The sequence below is a fragment of the Podarcis pityusensis genome, assembly GCF_964106645.2.
Source record: "Podarcis pityusensis genome assembly, chromosome: 3".
Taxonomy (NCBI): Eukaryota; Metazoa; Chordata; class Lepidosauria; order Squamata; family Lacertidae; genus Podarcis; species Podarcis pityusensis.
In genome coordinates this window covers 69,116,284-69,140,293 of record NC_138026.1, presented here as the reverse complement: position 1 = coordinate 69,140,293, position 24,010 = coordinate 69,116,284, and the positions used below count along the sequence as shown (strand labels likewise).

The 24,010-nt window shown below is 38.7% G+C and overlaps 1 protein-coding gene across 3 annotated transcripts in view; it reads right to left on the bottom strand.

Moving 5' to 3' along the window:
- SNX9 (sorting nexin 9) overlaps positions 1-24,010 on the bottom strand; it is a 45,784-nt gene that overhangs the window by 10,294 nt on the left and 11,480 nt on the right. For 2 of the 3 annotated variants that reach the window (XM_080998383.1, XM_080998382.1), the window contains exons 2-13: positions 20,229-20,315; positions 18,832-18,906; positions 17,922-18,029; positions 10,602-10,685; positions 9,328-9,481; positions 8,776-8,929; positions 7,646-7,730; positions 6,881-7,006; positions 6,590-6,707; positions 4,033-4,163; positions 2,393-2,496; positions 2,040-2,143 (exon numbers count right to left, since the gene is read on the bottom strand). In XM_080998383.1, coding sequence (XP_080854509.1) covers positions 2,040-2,143; positions 2,393-2,496; positions 4,033-4,163; positions 6,590-6,707; positions 6,881-7,006; positions 7,646-7,730; positions 8,776-8,929; positions 9,328-9,481; positions 10,602-10,685; positions 17,922-18,029; positions 18,832-18,906; positions 20,229-20,306 — 1,321 coding nt within the window. In that variant the 5' untranslated portion in view covers positions 20,307-20,315. The remainder of the gene's footprint in view (positions 1-2,039; positions 2,144-2,392; positions 2,497-4,032; positions 4,164-6,589; positions 6,708-6,880; positions 7,007-7,645; positions 7,731-8,775; positions 8,930-9,327; positions 9,482-10,601; positions 10,686-17,921; positions 18,030-18,831; positions 18,907-20,228; positions 20,316-24,010) is intronic. The other variant, XM_080998384.1, reaches the window with a different exon arrangement.

The following is a 24,010-nucleotide window of genomic DNA, read 5'->3' as shown; positions in this document are numbered from 1 at the left end:
TATCAGAGGATGGGCTGGTTGACGCTCCATCTGTCAGAGGATGGGCTGGAGCAAGTGCGCCCGTGCGCTCTTCCGGGTCGGAGGAGCGCCCATGCACAGGCGCTATTTCTGGTGCTCTTCCGACCTGGAAGTGCGCCATAATTAGTGTGTGTGCATGGGCGCTTCTCCGTCCCATACGCATGTGCACATGCTATTTCCGGTGCACATCCGGGTTGGAGCAGCACCCGTGCGCATGCACACAGGCACCATCAACCCGGAAGTCGGTCCCTGCACCGTGCCGGTAAGAGTGGGGGGCGGCAGGGGTCACTATGGGCCGGTTAGACAAGCCTTGTGGGCCACTACTGGCCCATGGACCTTAGGTTGCCGACCCCTGACCTAAATAAACACCAGTATGGCAGGCAGCCAAAGTTCTTTCTGATAGTCCCTGTATTCTCCACCTCTCTCCTCACATTTACAGTGGTACCTTGGGTTAAGAACTTGGTTTGTTTTGGAGGTCCGTTCTTAACCTGAAACTGTTCTTAACCTGAGGTACCACTTTAGCTAATGGGGCCTCCCGCTGCCGTGCGATTTCTGTTCTCATCCTGAAGCAAAGTTATTAACCCGAGGTACTATTTCTGGGTTTGCAGAGTCTGTGACCTGAAGCGTCTGTAACCCGAGGTACCACTGTATTTCACATCCACTGGCTTGATTACTAGTACTTGCACTACCCTCTTGGTGCCATTAGTTCATTTACTTTGATCAGTGGGTATACAAGTGCTTCAGCTGCTTGGCCCAAGCTTGCAGTGTCCCCTGTGACCTCAAGATCTAATGGGAAACTCATTTCTGAAGTCCAAGGTCTATGGGGCTACATTAAACAGTTCTGTGGTGTATTTACTTTTCAAATGGCAGCTTGGTGCAGATCAGTTAAGTAGTCTGAGTCTTTCATACAGAAATGCTTTTCTAGAGCAATTGTGCCTTTTAAAAAACATACTACAAATGGCTAATGAATCATGTATGCAAACTGTCACACTACACAACCATACCAGTAATATGAACAATAGTTCATTTCCAAATTCATTCAAAAGGTGGATCTTGGAAAATTGGCATTAATCCAGCTATACCAAGTTGGATGACTCTGTTTATTCTGCTGTGATCTTTTCTGGCAAGCTCGGTTATGCTTTCAAAACACCAAGATCTAAAACATTTACTAGCTTTGAAAATTCATTTTGTTCGCCAAGTATTCTGTAAATAAAGTTGCCTACAGTAGATAAACACATGCTCATTGCAAAATCATGTGAAGGAGAAAAAACCATTCTGTAAGAGCTCTTTAAACCCAGAACACACACCCACACCCACACCCATTCCAGATCTTGAGAACTTATTCAAACATCTTAAAAAAAGAAGAAGAATGATTAAAAAATAAGAATGCATAAGCTGTGGGGCAACTTCCAAAAGCAACGTCTGTCAGAACCAGAGCTTTCAAGTGTTTATGAGGCAAGCACAGTCACTTTTGTGGATTGCATATTTTATATGCAATTGATTCATTCATTTCATGAACACTGCACTAGTAGTTCTAGTCTTTTGCCAAAGTAAGTCCTGTTACACATTATATAAACACATTAAAAAATTAAAACAAAAAAATTCCTTCCAGTAGCACCTTAAAGACCAACTAAGTTAGTTCTTGGTATGAGCTTTCGTGTGCAAGCACACTTCTTCAGATACACTGAAACAGAAGTTGCCAGACCCTTCTATATAGTGAGAAGGTGGGGAGGGGTATTACTCAGAAGGGTGGTGGGAATGGGTGATTGGCAGATAGCTGAGAAGAGCCTGTTGACGACTCTTAACGACTGCAATAGGTCTTACAGGAAAAAGCAAGGGGTGAGAAGGTGAGAAATGGCTTTGTCATGTATAATGAGATAAGAATCCAATGTCTTTGTTCAGGCCAGGTCTCTCCATGGTTTTAAGTTTGGTAATGAGTTGTAATTCAAAAATGAGTTGTAATTAAAAAATTAGTCAAGAAATGACAAATTTCATTGTGTTAAATATATTCCAACACTTACGTCCTGTACAGCGTTTCCAGTGTTCGTGGCCCACTGTCAACAACTCCTTAACTCCATCATCCATGGCTTTAGTGAACTTCCCAACTGCATCACATTTCTGTTCACTGTATAATAAAGAACTGAATTATACAGTGTTTTTTTCATTTTCTACTGTGAACATTTTTTATCTGGATTTTTTTTTTCTTTTTGCATACTGACTAGGCCACATGCCCTCAGCACAGTTTACATCCCTTTTGCAAAGTGAAAACTACATTTTAGATTAAATATGCTTTAAAAACAAGTGCACAATTTTTTAAAAGCAGGCAACAGCAATTTTGAAATAAGACATGAAAAGGAAGAATCCAACACCTTACATTTCTAACAAATCCAAGTCGGGTGCTTCTGGTTCCATAGTAGAAAAGACCATAACACCCACAACCTCATCTTTTTCTGCCTTCCTTTTACCGGTTTTCCATTCCTAGGGAAAAGAACAAGTGTGGTAATTTGAGACAACACACTCTTGCAGTGACATCTTGAACAGTCTCAATCACATAGGGTCTTTGGCCTGCTCCCATACGTTTCTTGAGCAGGGCAGGGGCCTGCCATAGATCTTCAGATTCCCCAAGTCCTCAATTCAAAACTGGTAAGAAAAACAATAATCAAGCATAAAAGAAGCCGTGATCCAGACAGCCACATATGTGACTTAACATCTATTATTCTTCAGCTTCTTTTTCAGAAAGCTCCTTTCTGCAAAAATATCTTTTTAATCTTGGGGAAGTTTCACACTGAATTTTTAATGTAGCTATTTGAAAGCTGAGTGTAGCTCATTCACTGGTCACTTCAGCACTGGATTACTGCAATGTGCTCTATGTGTGGCTTCACTTGTGCTTGATTTGAAAGCTGCAGTTAGTGCAGAATGCCACAGCATGATCGCCAAGAGGAGTGAGACTCTGCCAGCATAGAACATCCCTGCACAGAGATCTGCACTGGTTGCAGATTTACTGCCGGGCCAACTTCAAGGTGTTCCTATTAATATATGAAACTTTTAACAGCCTGAGGTCATTTACTAGTGAGATTGCCTAACTTCATACATACCTACTCGACCACTTTGACCTGCAAAACTGGCACTGTTACAGATGCCACATAACTCTTGCTTCACATTTGTAAGAAATCAATCATTTAGTGTGGCAGTATCCACACTTTGGAATTCCCTGCCTATTGATGTAAGGTAGGCCTCTTTCACTGTACTCTTTTCGGCACCTGCCAAGAATATTTTTGTTTATGCAAGCCTATCCGGATGTGTAGAATGTTGGCATGTGTTTTACTCTGGTTTTTAGCTTATTGTTTATTTTAACTTTTTATATTTTAAAAAGTTGTTTAAAACTTTTTTGGGGGTAATTTTATCGTTTTATGCTTTTCATAAACCGCTTTGAGGTTTTATTACAATCAAGAGGTATAAAAATCCTCTGAAATAAATAAAACAAGAATGATCCAAATAGCTGCAGCAACAGCTTAAGCCCTGACCATGCACATAAAGGGGCTCTTTGCATTATAACTTGGCCTGGAAAAATATCTTGCCCAAACTTACTCGTACATTTTCCAGAAGGGAAGCCATGTTAATTTGTTGTTTTAGTCATACATATATAATATTGCTTAGCACTCTCTATCGACCAGTACTTTAGACTTAAGCTAAGTTAGGTAACAACTTTACCAAATTGCTGCTTGAAAAATGTTAGTGTTCGTAAGCGAGGTGCTTCTACAAAAAGCCATATTCCCACCTGCCTTTGGGAAAATGGTTTTCTAAAAATAACAGTATTCCATTTTATCCCCTTTTAAACTATGCACCAAAAGGCGCATAGGCGTCATCCCCTTTCTCACAATCAAGCTGTATATAAATTTTATGAAATAAATGTTAAACCAGGGACTACTCGCTACTGCTTTTGGAGATGTATATCTAATGGCACTGTCTAGAAAGATTTCTCTCAAAGCAATTAAAAACAATTGAATGTAATACCTTTTCATCACGGAAACTAAGGAACTGCTGAAAAACTTCACTTTCTGAAACAACTGGATGACGACACATCCTGGTCATCCATGCCTGTAGCCTCTCCATTCTCATTTTGATGAATTCTTCCTCGAAACGCCCTGCAGGCCAATTAGTAACAGATACTGACATTCACACTTAATGCCATCTATCCTCCTCCCCCTCCAATAAGACAAGCAATTTTTAGCTTATTTACTTATTTGAAGCCTTTTAGCCTGCCCTTCACTAAAAATCCCAGAGCAGGGTACAATATAATCTAAAACAAGCAGCAAACATCCAAGTCACATGAAATTCAACAAGGGAGGAAAATAGCTCAGTCAAATGGCTAGGGAAATAAATAGGATCTTCAAAAGGTGTCTGTAACACAACAGGGTTGGCACCAACTATTTTGGGAGGACTCAGATTTAAGAAAATGGGAGATGTATCCGTGTATAAGACGCCCCCTAATTTTTGACATTATATTTAAGGTAAAAAACCTAGTCTTATACACGAAAAAATATGGTATATTGGGGGGGGGGGGGACATTTCACAACCTAGGTGTGATGATCAAGACTGCCCTCTTATACATGACCACATATTGCATGCTATGTGAGACTGTTAAGAGGACATCACCACCAGATCTCAAGGACCCTATACAAAGCTGAATATAGTTAATTCTTTGGTTTTGCGTAAGCTGCAAGTTAGTCAGTTTACAGATTCTATGCAATGTTTCAATTTATTATAACACACACACCTGCCTGTGAGACTTAAGATGTACTTCAATTTAAAACAGATAATCCACTTGGCTTAATCTCCCTTTGAATAACGGTGGTGAATTGTTAGGTTGCTTGTTTTAGAAAGTGGTAAGTATGGAAGGTTAGGGAAAGAAAAGCTATGGTCAATGACAAAAAAAAAAAAAAAAAGAATAGCAGTGGTAATTGCAACTTGTGTGCCATTTGCAATCCCAGCAGTTACTGACCCTTGGAAGGGTAAGAGTTCTATTTAAATCATCCACACCCAGCAGCATGCTATAAATTCACTCTTAATTTTCTCTTTAAGTCACAGTGGAGGCAGTGGAGTCCTTGACAAGATGCCGGAAGCTAGTAACATTGTGCCCATAGGTACAATGGTGCCCTTGAAGTCTTCTCCTAGTGCTCATGAAGCCTGAAGGCTCCCCACCACAGCCTGCCCCCTAGTCATAAATTGAGGCGTGGCAACTTTTTCCTTCCTTTATAAAGTACATACAGCTAAAGGACAAATTTGGAAGAGCAACATTGTTTCCTACTTTCTCTTTCAGTTTTATGTGCTTTTCAAAGTTCAGATTAAATCTACTGGATCCAACGTTTACCTAGACATCAAGGAAAAATGAAGTGTTTCTGTGCATGCACTCTATTTTAATTGTTTTTATTGCTTTGGGCTGCAAAGCAATAGATAAATGCGAGAAACGCCACAATAAAATATAAGGCAGTGCTAAGTCTCTCATTTATTTTGCATATGCTAATTGTCGACATTAACACTGCAAACATACTTTAAAAAAATAACAAAAAACCCCCAGTGCATTTAGCAAAGAAAATAGCAAGAAGCATACAATTTTTCTATATTACCATTTAACAAGGTTAGAGGAGAATAAACACTGATTGGAAAATAAAGTTTCTTTCAATCTCACAATACTCAAAATAATGGAGAATAAATTCTCTAAATCTTAATCAGTGATTCCCAATGTGCTAGTCTGCTATGGCTTTCTTTCAAGCTCATGTGTGCACTTCAGGAAAAAACTGCTGGAATTCTATGCTTGAAGTTCTAGTTAAGGAAAAAGTAAATCACTTCCTTAGTTTTCCACTTCCTTGGCATGCATCGTAGTACACACATCAATGCTCAATTTCCTTCTCACGCGGTATGCTGTTTGCATTTCCAGCATTACACAGAGCTATAGAGCAGGTTGCACATCAGATTCTTTTTTATTGGCTGACTTTAAGATATCTGTTTAAAAGATCATACTTCAGGGGTACAGAGAGTCAAATGGAAAGAAATGCCAATTAATCAGAACAGAAGTGGTAAGCTTAGTTGCCCCACTGCAAGAAGGCCTATGATTTCCACAGCATAATCCTTGGACATCACATGCTGAATTACTTTAATCTTATATTTTATAAAAACTGGACCACATTCCAACACTCCTTTGGTTTCAGAATAGCCCAATCAAGCACATAATGAATGGAAAGACAAAGCCTCAACTCTATCAAGGCAGTATAAACAAAATATTAACATCTACTTTTTTCAGGAAGTGTAGCATTAGGAGGCAGATTAAAAAAAGAATAGTGCAGGCTCTTAAACAAACCAGCAACAGCATACTCTGTTCTCAACCACTTTGTAGCCGCTCTACATTTTTATTCCTCCACTGTTCTTATGAAATTTAAGGGGATAGTCAGTTTTACGCTGAGAAGTCCTCATTTTCACAGTGACTCTCTTGCATTAATATCATCTTTCAGAAAAACAACAAAGCTAATCATAAACTTCCTGTTTCAAGAACCATCAATTTAGAGAAGGTTACCTGTCACTTGCTTGTCTGGAAGAGATGGAATTGGAATGGCTGATCCAAACTTAATCAAGAGACGTTCATATAACCAGTCGAAGTGCTTGTATCTGTGGTTGACAGCTCGATTAGTGTTCTGTAAGATAGGCAGACAAAACACTCTTGCTTATGACTTCCAAAATATATTTACTACTATGTCTGTATAAGTCAGGGTTATTTAACTGTATGATGTAAATCATAGATAAACGATCAAAAGAATTGGGACATTTTGAGATGTCACCTAAAGAAACTTCTCTGGTACGCACTTACTGTACACGTAAGCTGATATTCGATGTAGCTCTTCAAACCATACATTTTAGAACCTTTTTTTGGATCAGCCACAACACAGTCAAATGTAGAGGTAGGATACACCCACATTGGCCCATAATCTCCAATCTACAGAACAACAAAAGTATTTATTAACTCCAGGCATGCTACACAAATCTAAAATATGCAATTGCATTTAATGCACACTAAACCTACATGTAGAACCAAAGATGCATCCATTCTATACCTGAAAGTAATTACTACAATAAGCAATCCAGAGGCTTAGCAAGCTGCATTATCAGGCATAATACAGAAATGGGCCACACAGAACTTTATACCTGGATGCCAGTTTGAAGCAGGTGCCCAAAGCACCTTTTGCAAACAGCATTTTAGGATCTCTCAATGATAGTATACCATTTCAACTACTCAGCACAAATAGCTGCCTAGGAAGAAAATTGCTCAAAAAATTATAGTGGCGTTATTGTGCTGTAGGGTGATGAACAAAGACTTGAATCCTGGTCCCTGTGAATTGCATGCTTAATTTCTGTAAGAGTGCCCTTGAGGCTTCACAGTTCCCATGGAAGTATGCAACATACTCAGCATGTTCAAGGCCAGACAGGCTTTTCATTCAAGAAGCACTTTCCTAAGTACATACTGCTTTGGCTAAAAGTGAGTATGTATATGTTTACACACTAATGCCACAGGCAGTTGCCAAAGATAGATATGAATACAACACACACACACACACACACAATATTTTAAACTTACAATTATAGGAATTTTCTCTTTGGGTTTTGCTAGCTGCTTTGACAAGAGATACTGCTCCACTCCAGGTTTTGCAAATCCAGGAAATCTGATCAGAGAAATTAAGTGAGTGAATCCTTCTTTCACAGGCTCTTTGGCAGATTCAGAACTGCTTGCCATATTTTATAGACATTTGGTGTATCCAAGAAGGTAAATGCGTCTGTTACTAAAACAATGGTGCTGAAATGATGTAGTTAGTTACAGACTGGGAAACAACTGCATTAAGAGTAAATAAATATGCACCTACAATTAAGTCATTGCTGAGTGGCTGAATTCAGCCAATCAGAACAAACGGTGCAGAGGAACTGTTAGTACCAACTGTCACTATAACACCATATGAGAGGTCTCTTGAATTCTCTTCTGTCATTTGATAAACTGACAGTTACATTCTCCTGCAGTTCAGAATCCAGAAACATTTCAAGTGCATGAAAAGGCCCAGTCCTTAGCAGGAATTTCATCTCCTCATTTCCCAATCAACCCCCTCACTCTTGACTGTATTACTAACTTTCTTTTTTAAAAGTGACAGACAGACAAACAGAATATCCAGAATGTATATCTAATTGCAGAGCTGGACAACTGGGCAGAAGGAGGCTGCTGAAGAGTGGGGGTGGAGGTGCATACAAAAGCCCCACGGGGCAAAGGAGTGCAAAGGATTTATATCTCTGGCTGTAAGCAAGAACTATCCTGTCAAGACAAAGCACTTAACTAAAATCCACTTACTGCAGAAAATGTGAAAACTAATAAACTATATTGTCAAATCATTCCAGCTGTTCAAAACCACCTAAGGGACACCAACATTTTGGTCCAACAAGTCCACACAAAAGAGATGATAAAGCTCAATTGAAGGGCATGTTTTATTTGAGGAAATAAGTTTTGTTTGGGACTTATAAATAGGTTTTGTTTTTGTTTTTTACTATTTTCTTTAGCTGAATACTGATTTTGTTACCCTTTCCCACTGAAACAAGTTTATTATTTGTAAACTTTACATGGAAAATGCACTACAGCTTGTGACCACAGTCAACTATTCCATTTTAAATTCCTCTTTAAATTTCTATTTCCCCTTCCCCCACCCTATTCAGTCCTGCAGTTTTTACTTGTTAAGTGGTAGCTTCATAGCAGCTCCACGGCTATTGCCACGCTGAAGCCCTGCTGGGTCTGAAGGCTCTGCCTCTTTATATCCAAGATAGGGTGCAGCCATTGATTTTGGGTCATCCCAATCATCATCCCAGTCATCGTCATCAGCAGCCGCTAAAGAAGAGACAATACTAGTTGCATACATAATATCCAAACCACACTTAACGCGAACAACAGTACATCTAATTAACTGGCATCTTTCAGTTCTACAGTATCCTAATGCAACATTCAAATAGCTGTCAAGACTAAACAGCATTCTGGAGAATTCTGGCGATAAGGGTATAGCGTAAGACGTCCCAATCAACACACCCACACAGACATCTAATAAAAATGGCTTATTATTATTATTATTACACACAACAATAATCTGCTGATGGTCTCTGAGTGAGTTTACCATGTAGTTTTAGCAGAATTCTGAAATCAAATATCATTATTTACTTTCTGAATTATGTTTATCTGGAGTCCTACCAGACCCCAATAATCAGCAATGGTTACGGAAACACTCAGCTGACCTGGACCTTGATAAGCCTGTGGATGACCAAATGCTGCTGCATCCCAGTTGTTTGAAGCGCTGTTTTTCTGCCTATTTTCAGGTTTTGCTGCCCAGCCATCACCACCTGTTGTGTTGTCCCAGCTTGACCAGGGGTCGTTTGCATTGCTGGTAGCCTAAGTTTAAAAATGAAAAAAGGTGGGATATATGTGTTTTTTGAAAAATAGCAGAGAAAAAGTAAAATTCTAGTCACAAATGTTACCAATAAATTCCCTTTTAGAGTAAAATAGGGAAAACTGTTGGAAGGCAAAAGCATGTATTCCATTATTTTCCACACAGGTGCACATATAGGGTGCTATTCAACTACAGTTTACTCAAAACAGACCCACTGCAATTAATATGACTAAGTTAGTAAGCCCATCATTTTCAATGGGTCTACTCCTGAGTAAACAGTAGTTGCACTCCCTTATTTAAATCTAAAAAAAAAGTCAAAAAGCAATTCTAAATAGTTAAAATATAAAAGGCACATTTTTATGCTTTTAGATAACACTATGGCATAAAAAACAGCAGCTCATTAGACGCCAACAGTCTGATCCTAGTTGGAAGCAAGTGTTATTCTTTTCAATGGAATTTAAAATCAGCAAAAACAGAACCTGTTAGTAGGCTAACAATGGTTTTATCCAGACTTTGAACACAAACACATGTTTAGGTAACAAAAGAAGCCATTATAGCCACAAATATGTCCACTTTGATATACAAGCCCAAACATTTTATATTAATCATAATCATCTAAGATACACTGTTTCATTGCCCTGGTTGTCAATTTGATTTGAGGGGCAACTCAAAAGTTTTTGGTAATTATCTTTAACGCCCTAAGCAGCTCAAGTCCAGGATACCAAAGAGACTGCCTACTCCCATACCAACCAGCCTACTCTCTGGAGATGCCCTTTTCTGTTTTTCACAGGTTCTTTTTCACAGGTTCTTTTTGCTTACAGATGTAGCAAAGTTTTGAAAATGATTTAGCCACTGCCTTAGGAGTTGAGAAGAAAGCCTGTCATTAGTTCTGCGTATCTTCACAAGAATACCAGCAGCTCACCAGTGACTAAATTTAGACATTTCTGTAAATTCTACTTTATGCAGGTAGCGTGTAACATCTTCCAGCAGTGTTATTAAACCTCAGACTTGCAGATGAGATTTTTTTAAAATAAAAAAAGTGAGAAAGAGATCAAGTTGTATGGGTATACTTTTCATATACTTTTTAAGGGTATACCCTTTTAGTAACTTTTTAAGAATTACCTTTCTTGTAGAAGGAGTTGAAGGTGGAGATTGAGTAAAAAATTCCAAAATAGAAGTATGAGTGGCAGATGCCTGAGAATCCACCTTAAAAATAAGAAGCACTCAGTAAAGGGGGAAAGGCAGAAGTATGAAAGCCTGATGTAGTTTTCAGCTCTGCAGCATAGAAAGATTCTTGCAGGCAAGGTGAACTGCTGAAATGCAGGCATGCCACACAACTGCCACACAATAATCAGAAGCAGCATGCATCTAAATAAAAACTCTTCTCTAAAGATTGCAGGATTTTTCTCCCATAGCCTATTCAAACTACACTATTGTGTTCAGATCCTAGATGTTACATCAAGCACAAAGGCAAACAACAACAAAAAACTTAAGTAAAACCATGCAGCCATGAGACATAACTTCCAAAAGCCAAGCAATGTCTCCCACATTATGAAATAATCATACAACAAATACTTCCTGATCTGCTTACAAATGAACTTCATCTACAGGGCCTTCATACCAAGTATCACAATGACATTCATGAACACCCGGTCTTAAAAGCATTTGTTGCCACTGTATTGGCATCAATGAAGTCATTCAGCATTCTTATTCCTCAAATGGAAGCATTTATATATTGTTGTGTTTTTATGGCATTCATCACATCAGAAGCATTAAGAGAACCTGAAACTGTGAAACCAACATGTGTGGTTAACATATGAAGGGAGCCTTTGTTCACATGCATTTATAACAATCAAAACACATACTAGAGTATTTTCTTGAAAGTGTCACTGGAAAAATATAAATGATACAGGAATTACTAAGCCCAAGTCCTAGGCTTAGCTCACAACGCTAAGTAACTTGCTGAGTAACTTGGTTGGCTATGTCTTGCCTCATTAATTTTTACTGGTTTTCCTGAAACAAAAGTATTTTCTAAGACTTTGGAATTGACATAACTACAATTATTTAGCCACTGTATATTGTTCAGCCATGTTTAATTTAGAAATGATAGTAGTGTATCCCAGTCAGACGGACAGGGCACAAATAAAAAATTTGTTGTTGCTCTCCTTCATGTCCAAAGCAAATCTCCTCTAAAGTAGTATCGTCGGAAGGAAGGAAATAATTTACATTCTGGGAGGAATTCAACATCTCTCCTGAATGTCCCATCAGTACAAGCATTTCTGCTTGCAAGACAAACCATTTCCCCTCATGAGTCGTTCTGGGGATTTCCTAGTCCTCCAGAGTGGATTGAGGGGAGCATGAATCCAAGTGCTGGCTTCTGCTAGCACAAAGCTAGCATACGAGTACTAAAAACAATTTAAACATAATGTATGAAGCCATCAACCAATACTAAAGTCAATTACAGTGGTACCTCTGGTTAAGTACTTAATTCGTTCCGGAGGTCCATTCTTAACCTGAAACTGTTCTTAACCTGAAGCACCACTTTAGCTAATGGGGCCTCCTGCTACCGCCGCCGCCGCCAGAGCACGATTTCTGTTCTCACCCCGAAGCGAAGTTCTTAACCCAAGGTACTATTTCTGGGTTAGCGGAGTCTGTAACCTGAAGCGTATGTAACCTTAAGCGTATGTAACCCGAGGTACCACTGTACTTAGACCTTAGGGCAAATGTAATGCTTAATCATGCTTATTACCAAGTAGCATAGGAGCCAACTCCTAGGGGCCAAGGTCCCTTGCCCCCCTGAAATATTTGAGGGGGCTGCCCCCCCCAAGTTGACGGCACTGCCATTCAAATGGTGTGTGTGTGTGCCACATCTCATGATCAATTAGGTGGGGCAAAACAAACCAGTAACACCCAAGCCTCCCCAGACACATTTAGATGGCTATAGAATGTTAACACTGGCCTTTCAGGAACTCCACTTTCTACATCTCTTTACAGCGAGAACTGTCCACTTATTACCCTTTGCTTCTGTCTCCTAAACCAATCACTGATCCATAGGAGGAACTCTCGTCTTATTCCATGACTGCTAACCTTACTCAGGACTCTTTGGTGAGGTCGAAAGCTTTTTGAAAGTCCAAATACAGAGTATCAGCTTTATCTATATGCCTGTAGATACTTTCAAAGAACTCCAATACATAGTGACAGGACTTACCCTTGCAGAAGCCATGCTGCTTATGCTTCAGCAAGTCTTATTCTTTGATATATGTAGCAATTTTCCCAGAACAGACATTAAGCTAACTAATCTGTAATTTCCAGAATCTTCCCCTGGATCCCTTTTATACAAAATTATATCACATTAACTGCTTTGTAGTCAACAGATATGTAGGTTGATCTTGGGAACAAGTTATAGGTACATATTTTTGCTAGAAGATCAGCTATTTCCCATATGAGTTCTTTAAGGCCTCTCAGATGGATGCCACATGGACACAGTGATTTGTAAGTTTTTATTTTGTCAACAAGGCCTAGGACTTTGTCTCTTGCCTATTTGCCTCAGTTCCTCTGTCTCCCTTCCTGTGCTCTATATATGCTGCTCTTAAGATTGATGAAATTAACCCATTCCTCCTTTTCCTCTTTTAGCACACCTTTGACATCCTTATCATACATCGGTCCAACCACCTCTCTAGCTGGTCTCCTGCTCCAAATGTATTTAACAATTTTTTATTATTGTTGGTATTTAGATTTTTAGCATTCTTATTTAGCATACTAATTATTATGTAGTATCCCTTATTGTCTGCTTGCATTTCTTGTGCCAATATTTATGTTATGTTTTGTTCCCCACATTTGGACAAGGCTTCTATTTTCTTACTTCTGCAGTTGTTTTAGTATTAAAAAGTTTTATTTTTTACAAATCAGAGATGAAACAAAAAACAGGAATGATTTCTTTTGAAATTCAAATAATTATATGGAAGAAAATAAAATAACTTAAAGCCTAAATGGGAAAAATGTTAAGACATGCCAATTCTGAACACAACATAAGCAAAACACCATCATAAAAGGGCCATAGCTCCTACTTCTATAATCAAAGAAAATCACTACCACTTTGTTTACTATTTGCATTTAACTCCACATCAATTAGCAGTGGAAATGAAGTATTTTAGATGTGTTGCAAATGAAATCTGACTTTTCACATTTAACAGACATGCTCCAATTTAAGATATTTTGGAGAAAAATCTTTTACATTATCAGTCTGATGATTAAATAAGATCTGCCTTGTGATCAGTTGAATATTTTGCTCGGGAGTCTGAAATAAGCATTTTTGAACTGGTACAGGACACACTGAATTAGATTTTGTGACACTCCTGCTGCAGGAAGCGAAAGGTATAGTTAAAGGAGAAACTGTTGCATTTGATCACAGTTCATTTCATGAATGGAAGAAGCTGTGAAAACTGCATGCAGGATTCAACTTATTAAGTGTAGCAAAAGTATTACTGGCAGTGGTATACCTCTTCCTTTAAAAGATAAAGTTGGAAAGTCAGTGGAATGTGTTCACGTGAGAGAAGGTAAACAACGAGCAGAGATTTAAGAGCATAATGGCTGCCCTATACTGACTGGCTTACAGACTTCATCTGAAGCTGCACTATGTCAACAACCTTTGATACTCTAGACCGTTTGATACTTCTGGATCTCCTGAGATTGCTTACTTGTGGAGTTTCTTCGCTTTGGCCAGCTCCCACTTCTCTCAAGGAAGAAGTTTCATAGACTAACTTATTCTGGTTCACTGCTTAGATTCCATTGTCAGCCTGGATTTGGGGTTCCCAACACTTCTGAGAATGAAGTACAATTTGAGTCTCAAAAGGAAAACTAGATGAGTTGGTTGCTTTTTCGTGCATCAGGATTTTTTGTGAGCAGCCACAATAGTCCAAGGAAAAGATTTGCTTGATTTTTTGCTTCAAAATTATATTACAACAGGAACAAAAATACAATGTTTGGAATCCAAAAAGCTATGTAATTTTAATCTTAAGATAGGTTCAATAACTTTAATGTGCCTACAGGAGCTAATTTATGTGCCCTGAAAAGCAATCATACATGCCATATCCTTTTTGAAACTGAGGGTAGTTTGTGATAGGGTATGAGAATCTACAGTTTAGAGAAAGAGCCAAAAACTTCACCAGGCATACATTAAAAAGCTCTTCAGATCCCTGGCAGTGTCCAAAAGTATTCCTTGCCTTTGTGTCTAATGTACCTCCTCTTCACCATCTCTGTAAAATTCTTTGGTTTACAATTTATTTTGCTATTTGTCTCCCAGTCAACCTAACTTCCTTTCTAGCAGGGAGTAGTGAAGCAACCTTGTGGCTGGGTCCGAAGTCCAAATTCAGTCCTCTACCTATACAACTACACTGGCTGTTATTTACATTTCATCTGCCATTCTGCTAGGTCAACTTGTTTAAAATTTTAATTTTATAAAGGCTATCAAGTGATTGATTGCTTTGTATTACTATACTGAAGTATTACTCGCTATAGTTTTCAGCAGTGCTTTTTTCTAACATTTTGTGAATCTAAGTTTGGCCTCACTGAGAGGCAGTATTTCAATACAAGTAGGAAAATGAGAATACCCCTAAACATTTTTTTTAAGGAAAAAAGCACTGGTTTTCAGTCTTCACTGTTTTAAATAGCTAAGCAAACAGGCTTATCAAATTTACACTGCAAAGCTGTGCAAACAAGTTTGCTTTTCTGTACAACAGCAGTGTTCATATTTGTTAAAAATCCTTGCACTGAAATTAAAAAGCTTCTTTTTGAATTTTAGTACATTTTAATTTTTCAGTTATTAATGAATGAACTACCCTGCCACCAACTCAAAAGTTTGTTTTCGTGTTACAAGACCTTTGACCACCACTACCTGCCTCTGACCTATGGACTGCTACAAAGATTTAGGCATGTTGAAAGATATTCCTATCCAGATCCAAGTCTCTATTACAATAGAGTCATGGGGGTTGTCACAGTTGTCATGAGGCCTTTCATAATAACTGGCTGAACTGCTCTAGTATCAGAGCTGCAAAGGAGTCTACTGCTATAGGCTGAGCTTTCTGAGCCTCATGGTCTCTGGTTCCCACTAACTGAGCTGCTCAGGCCCTAATGAGGGGCAAGATGGACAAGCACATCAAAAGCTGAGGGAAGCAGAAGTTGGGAGACTCAAAAAGCAGCACGGTAGAGACTTAAGAACTCACAGTTGGGATGAGCAATAATGAAGGGTCCAGAGGAACCAGAGTATGCAGGCAGACATATTAGGGGCTTTGGGATGCAGAAACAGCTAAAACATATTGTGCCACAGACTTGAGCAGTTCCTTCAAAATCTAACAAAGAACAAGGGGGGGGGGGGAGAGGAAAAAGCAAGAGAAGAAGCCATTAGCGAAGAAGAAAACTGAAATAGGTGAGAAATGAGAGACTTATGTCCAAGAGCTGGAGACGCAAGGAATTGCATATGTATTTGAAATAACCAACCAAAACTTTAACTTGGCTGATATGAGACACTGAAACATTTCAAAGCACCTTTATCCATTGAGCTTACATGGTCATAGTACGTTCAGGTGTGGCGCACCAGACCTCAGCTTCTGGCACTTGGAACTCTCTCCAGGCCACACACCTCACTGGCTCTGCTTTTTGTGTGGCTGGAATGTGCCCCCGAGCTTGTCTGGATGGAGGCTAGAGAGATGTGTGTGAATATGTATAGAAACTAGTAAATGTACATTCATAGCTCCACCTACTTTGGCCATTTGCCCTGCCCACACTGGCATTTAGCCCTTTGAAGGTTGCCCAGAAGTAAATTCAGCCCTCGAATTGAAAAAGGTTCCTCTAACATGTGCATGTAAACCAAATGAGCTAGCCCCACCTTAATTGGCGCCTGCTCCCTTGATGGCCACATATTCAGCAATGACATCTAGGAAGAGGGGCCTATATGTCAGCAGCTATTTATACATATTGCTCTTTCCAGATATTTAAAAATTTGGAATGGGCCTGCTGTGGTGGTTGGTGGCATGGCTAGCCAGTGGAGCTCCATTTCAGCCTCACACATACAAGGGATGTATAGGCTCTAATGGGAGAAAGGGACTCGTGTTTAGGAGAACCAAATGGGATGGGTAACATGGAATATTCAGAGTTTCAGGCAGTGACAACGACAATGGGTCTAGCGACAAATGGTGCTACTTGGCCAAGATATGCAGGCTGAATGAAAAAAGGTTAGGTATCTGGAGGCAGGGAAGAAACAGGAAGAGAGCAAACTCAGCAATTGGCTGATACATTACAATAGAAAGGAAGAACAAGTGGAAGAGACAGAGAACTGAGCAACAGAAAGGCCAATAAGGAAATGGATTTCAGAAATAACTCACACAGGAACTAACAGGTCAAGAAACTGTATTTTGTTTCCTCTTTCCTGCCAACATGGGCAGTCAAGGATGCTGGCTGGTTGATGTGGTAAAGACACACAGGATCCAAGCGGAGATAAGAGAGAACCTGGGATCAATCTTCATACAGGGGTGCTTAAGATCTGGTGCAAGATGTTCAACTGCTAACTGCTGATGAAGAGCTATCAAATTCAACGCATATTTATGTGAACAGTTGGATGACTCAGTGGTTATAGACAGTTGTTAAAACTAGTTCTGATAAAATGTATACCGCACATATTAGGAAAGGTAAAGACAAGTCCAAGAGGATACCAGCATGGTTAACAAGCAGAGTAAAGGAAGCTATACATATTCATAGAATTGTAGTATTGGAAAGTACCATGAAGATCTTCTAGTCCAACCCCCTGCAATGCCAGAATCTTTCACCCAACATGGGGCTCAAACTCACAACCCTGAGATTAAGAGTCTCATTCTTTACTGACTGAGCTATCCCTCATGGAGAAGAAGGAAGTCTTATTTTAAAGAAGGAAAAACAAGAACAAAGAAGGAACAAAAGCTGTGGCAAAATTAATACAAGTGAACAATAAAGAATTGCCCACCACAAAGAGAGATGAGACACATTAATGGAGAAAAGGTTTATCAACCACCATGATAACTAACTGGAATCTCTATGCCCAGAGAATGCCAGTACCTGGAGTGCAAATAAAAAAAAAGGAGAACCTTTGGCTGTTTATGGCTTCCTAAAAGAAATCTGGTTGGTCATAGAAAAGCGATTCTGGATTGACAAGAGCTTTGGTCTGACCCAGAAGAGATCCAATGTAATGTTAGCAGAACTTTTCCATTCATTTCCCTTACAACTATGTCAATAAATGAGGAGTTAATTTTCAAAGGATTAAAGAACACCTGAGGTTGTCTTTTCCATGCAGGTTAGAGTAACTCACAACAAGGGACTTCAACAAGCTTCTTTGGTTCAATACAGTCTGTCATGCTTCTGGTGCTCAAGAAAACATGCTCTAAAAAAAGGGTTTTTTGAAGAAACAAGACCTACCTGGCTATTGGCTTTTGCTGCTTGCAAATTAGCCTGTGCAGTAGAGAGACCATCAAAAAAGGCTTGGTCAGCTACTGAAATTCCATCTTTGGTACCTTCAGGTAGAATCTGAAAAACAGAATGCTGCTGAAAATACATTTCTAAAATAAAATGTCAACTTTATATTAAAGAAAAGTCACACTCTGAACACTCAGTGGTATCAATGGACTTAAGTTCTCTGTGAGACTCATTCAGATGGCAGAGTGTGTTTATGGCTGAAGACAGGAGACAGGACACCCATCACCCTAAACACTCATATTGATTTTAATTGTATTTTAATTGTATTTTTATTGCTTATATTGTATTCTATTATACTATAATACAGAATTCAAACTGTAATACAATAAAATCCAATATGTAAGAAATTAAAGAAGCAATAAAAATACAATTAAAAATAATACAGCATCTTGCACAGCACATTGTGACTGCTACAAGAGGCAGAAAAACCATTAAATGATTCACAAAGATGCTCAGCAATTTTCTAATGGTCCCTGTGAAAAACGTTTGCGAACCACTGCCTTACTGTATCTATGTGCATGCATTGAGCATACAAGAAGGGAACAAGCCCTGTTTCATTCCATCTTCCATTTAAGTAAGAACAAGCTGCTCCTTGTAAGTGAGAACAACCCTAATTCAATGGAACTTGCTCCCAGGTAAGTGGAGTTAGGATTGCAGCCCCAAGCAGACTGCAATTTGGTTTTTAGTGTACTATAGGCCTCTTATATGTACAAACACAGAAACAATGGTGTGATACTGTATCTCACTTACTGACTTACAAGAGTGTATGTTTCCAGTTTTAAAAAAATGGTTATCTATAGAATACGTAGTAATTTCACTTTATCTCACCGATGAATATCATTTTGCAACTTACTTCAACATAATCTGTGGGAACAAGTCCTCGTTCTCCTTTGCTGTTTTTGCCTTCCAGCCAGCCTCCACCTACATCCTACAACAAATAAAAACAAATGTGTTAAGTAGTTAAAATTATGAAGACAATAAATTGTAAGTTTAGTTATTTTAAAGAAATGCATTCCAAATGTCTTTTTAGCATATTCATGTTTTCTTAGTATCACGTTTTTGTTCCAAGCTTCCTCCAAAGCACAATGGGGTCTCCCAATTAATAGAGCAATCTAAACCCCTGATACAATGTGCTGGAAAGTTTTTAATGCAGCACAAGTATCCCTTCACTCAGAAGCTACTGCCACTGGCGTCTCCAAAAGCTGCAGTTGATGACCTCTCCACCCCCCCCCCAAAAAAACTCAGCATTTCAGCAGTGGGGCTGTGCTGGCACAGGATTTGCTGGATACTGAGGGGCTCTCCAGGCTTCTTCAACATGACAGCCTAGGAGCCGACACAGCAGAAAGGTATTGTTTCCTGCACCCCCATCTTCTGTCCTGGCTGGCATGAATGGTGGGACTGTTGATGCAGCACACCATCAAGTCCCACCACTGCCAGTCAGGGGATAGCATTTGCAGTCTTATTATCACAGCCACCATAGGAGCTAGGTCAGGCTGAGAGACAGCAAAGGCTAAGCAGTCTATTTCATAGCTGGATGAAAATCGGAATTTGAGTCCAACATACGACATCATGTTGGCTCTATGAAAACCTGATGCAGCTACATACAGCTGCAGTCCTACACATGTTCATTTTGGAGTAAACCCCGCAAGACAGTGTTTAGGCTTGAGCAGTTCAAGTTGGATCTATTCAACTTGCCAGCAATTTTAGCTGGCAGATTTGATGGAAGCAGATATACCTATTGAACTATTAAATTTTCCATAGTTTTTTTAAAAATTAGATTATGAATTTTTCTCACTAAGGATGCAAACAAAACACAAACCTGAACATGCTTAAGCAGAAGCAAGTCCAAAATTCAATGGGACTTCCTTCCAAGTAAGGCTACATTTAAGTTATAGCTCCAATATCATTATATCATATGTATGTTTGCCCAAGATATATTTGCAACTTTGAGGCACAGTTCAAAGAACTATTTGTAACTAGTAAGTCTATAGAATTCCAGTCCTGCCCCCTTAGAAAAATGCATAACAGTGACCAATTCTTTTTATGACTTCATTTTAAGTAAGTAAATAAGTAATGTATCTATTAACTTGGAGGGTAATGGCAAATCTACTAAGACAGAAGGGAAATGTACAAGTTGTGTATCTGAAGGTTTCAGGTTCAATAATATGGTAAATACTTGATGTTTCTATACCAAAATTCCAGGAAGTAGGTTTATGTATGGTACTTTGATTTCCACTGACTGCATCTTACCGGATTGGTAACTGTGATGATTTCTCCTTCATTAACTGTCAGCTCATTGTTTCCAGGTTCAGCAGCAAAATCATACATAACCCGAGCCTGTAGATGTGCAAAAACTATATCAGTGACAACACTTCTGTGTTTAGTTAAAGGTTCATAGCGAACATTTGTAGGAAATCAGAGTTCAAAAGAAATGACGTAACAGCAGACAGGAATTGGTGACACATCACTTGTTACGGTTAGCACTTTGAAAAACTTGGAACTCCAAAAATTTATGTAAAACCTGCTATCAGTAAAAATCTAAATTGTAGACACAATCAGGTCTCAAGTTCCAAAACTGATTATTGCTTAATTTTCTGAGGAAATTTAGGAATCTCTCCACCACCAACCAACAACCTCAAGTCTACACTGTCCACCCAGCCTTTTAAAGCACCTTCACAAGGACCAGAACAGAAGTTTGAATACCACATTCAACCTAATTAGTAGCTCACAGCACTCTTATATATCAAAATGCCCTCACTTAAGTCTGAGGATTGATCTCATAAAAAAAGACCTCTAATAATTTGTACTTAATGGATGCATGACAGCTCTACCATAAATTGTTTTCCATCCCCAAGGATAAGCAATATGGGGCAGAAATATGGCCCCTTATCCACATGATATATAGCTAGTTGTCCAGTTGTAAACCTTTATGGGGTGAGGTTTTGGTAATTACAAAGGCCTGGTTAAAAAGGAAAGTTTTTGCTTGGTGGTTGAAGATATAATTTAGTCCTGGAAACCTCATATTATTAACCTCATATTATTTCAAATATGCGATTTTTGTTGTTACTGAATTACATCTCTGGTATTTGGAATTTAATGTCATGCATGGTGCTTCAAGAACCATAAGGAGAAGTTGTCACCTTCTGTACGGCAATGGATTAACTATTTGATCCCCTGTCCTATCCTTATTTAAACTAGCAATGTGTTACTATGAGAAGATAGCATTTCAATTTCCACTTTTAGTTTTTGTATGAATATTTATTTGCATTGTTCAGAAAAAAATATTGCTGAGATCAGGAATCAACAAAATCTACAGCTCTCCACTCATTTATGTACCATGAGTAGGGAACAGGAGTCAACAAGGTCTCTTTTCTCCCTATGGAACTAATTACTTCACACAAACAAAGAAGTGGAACAATAACTCCAGGGCTTTGTATTTTATTATAAAAAATACTTATATCCTGCCCCACAGAGCATACAATCTAAGACTGGACACAGGAAAAACAACAAAGGGGAGGGAAAGGGAGGTGGAGGCAAATGGGAATGCAATATGCAGTTGTTTCAGTTACGCGTGCTTAGGCTTAATTACAGGTTTGGTTTCAATCAAAATTGGTCCCCAATGTGGCTTACAAGAATCGTGCATTCTGTGTTGTTCCTGCTCAGTTAAAAACACAAGAATAAGTTGGTTTTTTAAAAATTAAATTAAAGCCACTTACTGAATCTTCATAAGATATACTATCAGTTTTCTGGTTTTGTCAAATGCAAAAATGTTTATTACGGACTGGCAGCACCCTAAGAAGTTGCTGTGAATCAGCAGCTGAAAATTAGATCTTATTCTGGCCATCTTATACCCATCCTTCATCTGCTGGACTCCACAGCATCTGGTCCTGATAAGGGTGTTTCTTAGAAATGAGCCCCAACAATGCGTTCAGTTGTGGCATACACTATTTAATAGACGGCTGTGCTATTCATGCTCATTTCCATGCTTTAGTCAGGGATGGGAACTTGATCCAACTGGCAGGTTTCCTCCAACCCTGTAGGCCAAATTTGATCGGTGGGCACCTATTTATCTTTTTTTTTTTTTAAAGCAATTTATTAAATTTTACAATAAAAATAGACATAATAAACAATGTAACATCGATCTTAACATATTTTCACATTTTCTTTGGACTTCCTCGCATCTCCCGCTCCCATTTTCATCGTTAAAACATTTTGTCAGCAATTTATCATCTTATTTAAAATCTTATATCCCTTCTATATTTCATACTCATATAATTCTCAAAAGGAGCTAAATTTTCACAGTCTTACTTAATTTCTTAAAAAACTTCTAAATTTAGTGGTGCTCAGTTGTTTTAGTCTAGCATCTTATTTAGCATTCACTCAAATTACAATGTTTTTGTAAATAGTTCTTAAATTTCTTCCAATCCTCCTCAATCCTCTCTTCTCCCAGGTCACGGATTCTGCCGGTCATTTCAGCCAGTTCCATGTAGTCTATCAGTTGTATCTGCCATTCTTCCAGTGTGGGTAGATCTTGAGTTTTCCAGTGTTTTGCGAGAAGTATCCTTGCTGCTGTTGTTGCATACATAAAAAATGTCTGGTCCTTCTTTGCCACCCCTTGGCCGACAATACCCAAAAGGAAAGCCTCTGGTTTCTTAGTGAAGGTATATTTAAATACCTTTTTCAGTTCATTATAAATCATTTCCCAGAACGCCTTCACTTTAGGGCAAGTCCACCAGAGGTGGAAGAACGTTCCCTCACACTCTTTACATTTCCAACACTTATTATCAGACAGGTGGTAAATTTTAGCAAGTTTGACTGGGGTCATATACCATCTATAAATCATTTTCATTACATTTTCTTTCAGGGCGTTACATGCAGTAAATTTCAATCCATTAATCCACAACCTCTCCCAGTCCTCAAACATGATATTATGCCCAATGTCCTGTGCCCACCTTATCATAGCCGATTTAACCGTTTCGTCTTGTGTATTCCATTTCAACAGCAAGTTATACATCCTTGAAAGTACCTTAATCTTTGGTTCTAACAATTCTGTTTCTAGTTTCGATTTCTCCACCTGGAACCCTAATTTCTTATCATTTTTGAAAACTTCTTTGATCTGAGCGTAGTGTAACCAATCTCGCACTTTGTCTTTCATTTTCTCTAGACTCTGCAATTTCCATTTGTCTCCATCCTTTTCTAGTATTTCCCAATATTTTGGCCATTTAGCCTCCATATTGGGTCTTTTTCGGGCCTTGGCTTCCAAAGGTGAAAGCCACCTTGGTGTTTTATTTTCCAGCAAGTCTTTATATTTTGACCAGACATTAAACAATGATTTTCTGACAATATGGTTCTTAAAGGCCTTGTTTGCTTTAACCTTGTCATACCATAAATATGCATGCCATCCAAAAGTATTGTTAAATCCTTCCAAATCCAACACATCAGTGTCTTCAAGAAGTAGCCAGTCTTTTAGCCAGCAAAACGCTGCGGCTTCGTAATACAACTTTAAGTCTGGCAGGGCAAAGCCCCCTCTTTGTTTTGCATCGGTTAATATCTTAAACTTAATTCTGGGCTTTTTGCCCTGCCAGACAAATTTGGAAATATCTCTCTGCCACTTCTGAAAGCACTCCGTTTTGTCCAAAACCTGAAGTGTTTGAAATAAGAACAACATCCTTGGCAATACATTCATCTTGATAGCAGCAATTCGGCCTAACAAAGAAAGTTTCAATTTTGACCAACTATCTAAGTCTCTCTTAATTTCTGTCCAACATTTTTCATAATTATCCTTAAATAGACTTAGATTTTTTACTGTTATGTTTACCCCTAGGTATTTTACTTTTTTTACCACATTAAGTTCCATCTCATTCTGAAACCGTTCTGACTCTGTATTAGTCAAGTTTTTCCCCAAAACCTTAGTTTTCTGTTTATTTAATTTAAATCCAGCCACCCGACCAAAATCATTAATCAGTTGTAATGCTCTTTTCGTACTGGGCTCTGGCTTCTGCAAGGTCAAAACCAGGTCATCTGCAAAAGCT